General features: G+C 32.8%; 1 protein-coding gene across 1 annotated transcript; it reads left to right on the top strand.

The window, feature by feature from the left end:
• Window positions 1-1,699: 1,699 nt before the first annotated feature.
• On the top strand, window positions 1,700-5,148 carry LOC145579407 (uncharacterized). The gene is made up of 3 exons (XM_081636655.1): window positions 1,700-2,080; window positions 2,643-2,871; window positions 4,477-5,148. The coding sequence occupies exons 1-3, from the start codon at window positions 1,796-1,798 to the stop codon at window positions 4,899-4,901; spliced, it is 939 nt and encodes a 312-aa protein (XP_081492781.1). The 5' UTR covers window positions 1,700-1,795; the 3' UTR covers window positions 4,902-5,148.
• Window positions 5,149-8,298: the final 3,150 nt, after the last annotated feature.

Below are 8,298 nucleotides of genomic sequence, written 5' to 3'. Positions count from 1 at the left end.
AATTCTCTTATCTAACAACTCATGATGCTTGTTAACTTTAACCATATAATAATTTTACAATAATCAACTTTTGGTGGAAAAATTTTGAAACTAATTTGATTTATTTCATTTTCCCCTTATGAAAAGGGTTTTCTAATGTTTTTTTTTCTTCCTATTGAAAAAAAAAAAAAAAACAAAAAATTAATTTATTTCAATCTGCGAGGTAGGAATGTAGGATGATTTTAAAACTAATTTGATTTATTTGAGTTCTAGATTTTTGGAACTAGTCACTACCGAGTCAATGAATCATACACTCAACCAAAAATATAGAGAAAAGATGAAATCTATAGTCATGATCCTTAAAAAAACAAAATTCTTTAATCATAAGAGTTAGGAAAATAAGTAATGAGGTGAATTTATAGATGCCACGTACCGAAATAGAATAGAGAAATCTAGAAATGTAGATGAGATCAAATCCTTGTTGGCAATGGTGGGTCCCTTTGCTCATGGTTGTTCCATAAACATACAGCATGCATACACGAGAAAGACGCATTAGTACTTCTTCTTGTCACATAAGCCGTCTGTATTGCTTACCACTCTCCGGCTATGTTCATTTTCCTTCAATGGAACATTACCATATTGATATTTCCTAGCTTTAACAAACTACTCCGTATTACTCGGTACATTATTTTAACAAAATTGCATGGAGTCGTAAATTATTTGCAAGTATATATTCATTGTTATTGATCATTTATGGAGTACGGAGTAGTATATAACTTTAATGGCAGAAAACAAAGCTTAACACTGAAAAATATGATCTTAGATATTCTCATTACAAGAGAAATTCTCTTAGCATATACTTCCATTGCTTTTACTATACTATATAGTACTCCATACAAAAACTTTGTTATTAAAGTATACATTGAGATTCGCATTTTCTCTTTAATTTACGTGTAACATTTTAACTTTTACACTATTTATATACTCATGTTAGGAGACGATCCCTTTTTAAAAGAGTATTACTCCCCCCATCCCTTAATTAGATTCCTACTTCTCTCTATTATGTGAGAAATAAATGATAAAAGTAGAAATCTAATTAAGAAATGAAGGGAGTATAAAATACAATTTTAGGCAATCCCAATTCTATTATGCACATGTTACAGCATTACATATTAGGTTCAATTAGAAAATTTCTTCAAAAGAGTACTATAAAATACAATTTTGTTACATCAAATACGAGAATGTCAAGGTACAACAAGATCCTACCGTATAAATTACAATATAAATTACCTTTGCTAGTTGTCCATAAACTTTGTAAAAATGCTATATATATTCCTAGCATTTCTTAAAATATTCCAAACTGGATCCCCCCAAAAGCAAAAACTACACAAAAATGAATTAATAATGAAAGAGGATAAACCAAAGAAAAAATGAGAATATTCGAGCATATTATACAAGTATGAAGTATATCCAAAAAGTATCACAACCAAAAATAACAAGCTAAAGGTAACTTAAATTAAATTTTTGAGAAAATTATTGAACAAAACAATAGTAAGAATCTGACGTGGAACTTAGCTGTCTACAGTCTACTCCTAGTTCACCATATGCGCGGCGACTCGATGGTCCCATGTTGATCCAAATTTGTGGGACCCATTTTTAAACATCATTCGCCTTATAAATATAACTATAAAACCAACCCCTTAAAATTCACATAAAACAACAAATACCATCAAATTTTTGTGGTAACAAAAATAAACCTACTACTAGAATATCCCTCCCTTTCTTTCTTGTGGTAACACGTGTTATATTATAATATATGGCTATCACCGGAGCACCGGGAAGGTTCCCGGCGGGTCGCCGGGTGTTGGCGTATGATAATTCGATGGGCGACGAAAAGTTGGAGTATTACGACGAGCTAGCGGTTAGCTCGTCGGATTCGGTGTTCGGGTTTTTGGAGGGGTCTATTGAGAGCACGACGAGTAACGAAGGGTATCATCAAGAGGGTGATGCTATATTTGATGATGAGGAAGAAGGGGAGAATTCGGGGAATAGTTTTGAAGAAAATAAGACTTTTTGGGAAAATCAGCATAATCTTTTGCAGGTATAGTTTTATCTTTGTTTTCTTTTGAGTTCTATATTAATTAGCTAACTTTTTAGGGTTGGTTATATGATAATTAATCATTTCATATAGCTAATTTCATGGGGTTTTATACTAGAAATGTTTTTTTGATTTTTATAGGGAAATTTCAAAACACCCCTGCAAAAATATAAAATAGAGTTGGTTGAATTAAGTTTCATACGACTTTAAAATGGTTCATGCAAATTTTTGTTTTTTTTCGTTCAATTTATAAAATTTAAATTATTGTACCAACTGATAATATGTACGAAATATAGATTATTGAATGTCTTGGTAATTAAGTTTGTTAGCTAGGATTAATAACTTCACCAGAATCATTACACAACTATGATAAATCGTTCTAAATGAGGTCACTTTAAGTTTATAATTTTTAAATCAGATTATTTTTTAGTACGAAATTATAATATATGTGAGTATTCCTTCAAAAAGAAAATACGACTATTAGATAACATATGAACTTTTGCATGAGATTGTCTCGAACTAATTTATTAATAATCATGTAACATATTTGTATGATAAATTACAGGCGACATTATGCCGGACTACATCTCTAGAAACAGGTATTAGAAATGTGACGAAAGAGGCATTGAAAGAGTTGCAAGGTCAAGGGCATTATTGTAAATGCGGCAAAGCAGTGGCGGGAAACAATTGCCGAAGTTGCTTGATAAGAGAGGTTTCTAGTCGGCTTCGAAACGCCGGATACAGCAGCGCGATTTGCCTGACTAAATGGAGAAGTACACCAGAAATCCCTGCAGGTATAAATTCGAATTGTTCATATTCTTATTGTAAATAATATTATCTCCGTTCTTTAAAATTATTTCCATTTATAATATTATCTATCCGTAATTAATAGTCAGGTTTCGAATAATTTTAACTCGTACCAATTTAATATTGATAGCTATCTACTCGACTACTCGTATAAAAATATGTATAATCGTCAGTTAATTAATAAAAATATGATTGTGCATTGATGACATGACTCTAATAAAAATATTCTAATTCTAAATAAAATTAAAATACTACATCCGTTAAATATTAGTTACTCCGTATAACTTTGGGTATTATTTGTAAGATATAAAATATTCCAAAGTTTCAATTAATTATAAAATTAATAATATTTTCATAGTTACCAAATTGCTTATTTTACACTGCTCAATCAAATGCATAAATGGTCAAAAGTGTCAAAACTAATATTGGAAGATTTTCTAAAGTATTCAATATAGTTAGTTGTATGTGCTGGATCTGTGTCATTTGATAAGTATTTTGAGCAAGTTTTGGATCGAATTTTACGGGTCTGCCTACCTTTAATTTCTTATACCTTTTCTTGTTTGTATTTTTTTAATCTTATTTATATGGTGGATTGAAAGTTGGTATAGATCTCATTCAATGATATGTACATGTAACGAGTATTTGGAAACATCTACGGATTAGTATTATTTATAGTATTTATCGTAAAAATAAAGTACCTCAAAAGTTTATAAAGTCTGAAAGCTAAAAGTCCATAATTTAACTTCCTTTTTTTTGCTAGTTGAATTCGACAAATTTACTTCTTTGATTTTAATTCCTTAATAAAATCCTCTAGAAATTATACACTATTATACTCCGTATTTTGTAGTCGGTTAAAGTTTTAGTTAACCACCCACCTCTAATTGTTGGTGTTATTAAAAGTATTAATCTTTGTAGACGAAATTGACTAACCTCACTATCAAATTTTTATTCGTCTTTTTTTATTGCCCTTTGTCTTTACTAGTTTAATATCTTCATCAAGGAATCTGTTTTTCATATAAGGGGGCCATAATGCAAGTTGTTTGTTGGTTACTCTACAATTAGATCTTTATGGACTTGGATCTAGATCCAGCCAGCGTTACTTAAGTGGGATTGAATTGACTAATGATCCATACTTTGAATTTGCTTAAATTAAAGATGTAGCATAATAACTCCAAAAACCCACTGCACAATAAGTAGTACAGTAATATACTAAGACAAAGACGAAAATACCCATCAAAATTGAGAGTAGCAACATAGACAAACCAATCGAAAATTCCCCTTCGCCTTACTAGCTAAGGCGAAGGAGGAAAATAAAGGGGCTTTGTGCAGGGGTATATATTACCATTTAATACATTCTTTATATTATAATAGGATTATGAATGAATACTGAATTACGAGTTGATCAATGTAATTAATACTGATATTTTATTAAGTTAATACTCTTCACTTTTGATTCTTATATACAACTCTAAGGGTTTTATGTGTATCGTTTAATTCTTGACCTCTAAGTGAATGTTAGAGCTCGAGTTATTTTTGTTTTAGCACAATTAATTGGAATGTTTGTGCTAAATGTTTACACATTTCTTCAACAGGTGAGCACACATTCATTGATGTAGTTGATAATTCAAGCTCGAAAAGGGGAGAAGTAAGGGTGATAATCGAAATAAGTTTCAGAGCGGACTTTGAGATAGCAAGAGCAAGCGACGATTACAACCGATTAGTCAATCGCTTGCCCGAGGTCTTTGTAGGGAAAGCCGAACGACTAAAGGCCTTGATCAAGGTATTGTGTGCTGCAGCCAAGAAGTGCATGAAGGACAAGAAAATGCACATGGGACCATGGAGGAAGCAAAAATACAAGCAAGCAAAGTGGTTTAGCACTCCTTATGAGAGAAAAGAGGAGGTTAATGCACCAGCAAATCGCGTTAATTCGAGTCAAATTAGCAAGCCTGCACGGACAGCTTCTATGCTAACAATAGCATTGATGGATATGCATAGGAAACCAGTTGCAGTTGTGTAACAATTCCTCCATTTCGCGGGTTTTCATCATTTTATTTTGTATTGTATGTAATCAATGATCGTTTCTTTAGTCTTGAAGAGTGTATAGGAATTGCGGAATGTATTACTAGTATAGTAGGTAAGAGTGTGTGTTGTAGTTGTGACTTTAGATTTCCAAAGTTGGCTTTGCAATAGTGTGAAATCTTCATTTCTTGTTACCAATTTTCTTGTTAGTTAATAGTTGATTGAAAAGAATTTAATACGGAGTACTTTCTCTTGTTATTTAGTAAAGTTTATATGTAATAGACTTTGATTCAATTGCTAAACAATTAAGAATTTAACTATTTTGATTTTCAATTGCTATAATACGGGTCGATTCTCACCAAAATCGTTATGACATTTTAATTTTGGTTGTGGATCCTCCCACAGTTGATGACTTCCAAAGTTCCAAGAGGCAAAAGGGAAAGGGGCAACATCAATCCACAGTTGTGCACAACTGGCTTGAGTTAGGCATCTTGGCCCATCTTTAGCGGGAAATCTGAGGTCTGAACCCGTATATTAAGTTGGGCTCGAATAATCTAATCCAGCAAGCTCTTTGCGAAATTATGGAAGGCCCAACTACTTTTTGCAAAACTAATTTTGTATTGGATGGCCTAGTCCGGAATAAATTGGGCCTGACTTTGATTAAAATCTAGTTGATTAAAACTCGTACTCCTTAGGACGTTCCCTCTATTTGATCAATAATATCTTTAATTAACACTATGTAAAGTATGAAATATAAAAAAGGAAATGTTGTCACCATGAATCCCAACTTTGCTCCATCCGCCTATATTAATCCCAACTTCAATTTATTCTCTATCATTCCCAACTTTGCACCCTATTAATTTTTATCATCCCCAACCGGTCATCCAACCTAATGTAGAAAGTTACCAGACACGTGTCAATACGTGATAGGTTCAAAAAAAAATTTAAATAAAATAAAAATTCAAAAAAATAAATAAATAAACCAACCTTACCCAACAGCAGCCAATAGGTGGCAGGCCTGCTACCTCCGAGAGGTGGCTCCCGAGTCTGCCCCTGTCATTTCCGGCAGGGAGGCAGCTTTCTCCGGCAAATTTCGACTTACCCGCTGCCTTCTACGCCAGACCCCTTTCTCCTCCCTCCCCCTGGTGCCATCTACCTGCGAATAACCCGAATAGCCAAGACCCACCACAAACTCAAATAGCCAAACCCCACCACCACCACAAACATGAATAGCAAAACCCCACCACTACCACAAACACGAACAGCAAAACCCCACCACTACCACAAACACGAGCAACCAAATCCACACCTACCCCTAACCCTTACCCTAGACCCACCACCACCAAGAATAACCACCACAAACACGAAAACATACCTTAAATTAGAAATTGGCTTCGAATTTCACCTCAAATTTGGTTAATTAGGCCAAATTCGACCATGAAAACTCTAGAATTTCCATAGTCGAAATTGACTTTAAAAACCATACAAAATCAAAAGCAAATACAGGGTAGGGCGGCATTAGGCGTTGAAGGGTGGCGGGGGGTTTGGCGTGGCGGTAACGGCGTCCGGTTGGGTTGGGAAATGAGTAGAAAGAAGAGAAAGGGAGGACGGGGAGAGGGAGAAGACAAGAGGAGGACGGAGAAGGAGAAGGAGACCGAGAAAGAGAAGCGGGAGGGCAGGAGAAGGAAGACGGAGATGAAGAAGAAGATTACAACGGCCAACGCTCCAGGGGGAAAGGGGGTTGGGTTGTCATGGCAGCAAGTGAAGGGGAGGCTGGCCATGGCTAAGGGAAGGGGATACCGGGATAGTGATTTTTTTTATTTTTTATTTTTTTTTCTTTTTTAACCTATCATGTTGCTACATGTGTGCAAATAATCACAAGTCAGCAAAGTTTACCTCTTCAACCGGATCCAAGTCACTTGGCGGTGATAAAAATTAATAGGGTGTAAAATTGGGAGTGCTAGGGAATAAACTGAAATTGGGATTATTATTGGCGGATGGAGCAAAGTTAGGACTAATGGTGGCAATTTTTCCTATAAAAAATTGATATTCAAAACTTATATTGGGATAATTCTAACAAGTACCCATGTGAGGACTATGTTTGATCTTACGTATAAAACATATCTCCTTCGTTCCAAATTAGATGACACATTTCTTATATCACGTTTGCCAATGCAAAAGTTCAATCGAATATATCTTTAATTATATTATTGTAAAAAATACTAAAAATTGAATTTTAATTAAGTACATATTGACTATGGTTTTTTATACCTAAAATCACAAATGTTAGTCAAGCAAAGTTAATGAATAGTGTCAAAAATCAAAACGTGTCATTTAATTTAGAGTGGAAGAAGTATTACACATATAATATTGGTTAAGGTGGTGTATTAAATAGTGCCAAAATCAAATAAGGACACTTAAAAATAAGAAGGGAGTACTCCATGCCTCCATGGTTTGACATAGTAGATTAATAATATTCCCTTCATTTTTCATGAGTGGTGGATGATTTAAAAAAATTAACAAAAAATAATAAAAATTGTTATAGAATAAATAAAGTTAAAGTGAATAGAACTTTAAATTACGTATAAAAACAATAAATGAGTAAAACCAATAAGGAGTTATAATAAAGAACATACTTGTAATAAAAGATCAATTGAAAACCTCCAACAATTTTATAGTTGAAATGATTCATATGAAAATCATTAAAGTAGCAAAAAGGGAATTCAAAAATATCCAAAAAGCAAAAAAATAAAAAAAATAATAAAAAAAAAAATTCTATAACATACTTGAACCAAAAGATCAATTACATTCTTACTTTTATGTTTTGGCATGCTCAGATAATAATTATCGGTTAGATGCTAAATTTCTCTCAAACATAACCAAGTGTAAAGAAATCACGGGTTCAAGCCATAATTTTTACCTTTTTAATAAATTGCTTTAGCATAATAAAACATAAAACAAGAAAATTCTTAGGCTCATTTCATTTTGAATCATCATTTATCACTTAATAGTTAATACTTCCTTGGTTAATTTAAATTGCTTATAAGTCTGCACTATTTCTATGCTACGGAGTTCTTGATCACATATTTTTACCAATCATTTAAAACAAATTTATTGTTAAAATGTTGTTAATACATTCATTTAAAAAATGAAAGACATATGCTGCTAGTGGGTTTTTCAGTAAAATCAGAAGAACTTTGACACGTTTATATCAATGCCAAGTTAGGAAAAAAAACTTTATATTTCTCTATTTGTCTTCAAGAAGTTTTATTTGTCCGGACATGATTGTCTCCTCACAAACAATTATTGATTAAAAAGAAAAAAAAAAGTTACTTGCGCCTAAACAATGCTCTAATGGAATATAAATATTGCACATTTAATACATTGTTTTCAAA

This window comes from Chenopodium album, chromosome 14, assembly GCF_948465745.1.
Source record: "Chenopodium album chromosome 14, dcCheAlbu1.1, whole genome shotgun sequence".
Lineage (NCBI taxonomy): Eukaryota > Viridiplantae > Streptophyta > Magnoliopsida > Caryophyllales > Amaranthaceae > Chenopodium > Chenopodium album.
Note: the sequence above shows the minus strand (reverse complement) of the source record. Positions and strands in the feature narration are given on the sequence as shown.

Excerpts from the sequence above, each read along its gene's own strand:
- LOC145579407 (XM_081636655.1), top strand. The coding sequence starts at position 1,796 with ATGGCTATCACCGGAGCACCGGGAAGGTTCCCGGCGGGTCGCCGGGTG. Across the intron at positions 2,081-2,642 it reads ATCAGCATAATCTTTTGCAG|GCGACATTATGCCGGACTAC; the intron begins GTATAGTTTTAT and ends GATAAATTACAG. Across the intron at positions 2,872-4,476 it reads TACACCAGAAATCCCTGCAG|GTGAGCACACATTCATTGAT; the intron begins GTATAAATTCGA and ends TTTCTTCAACAG.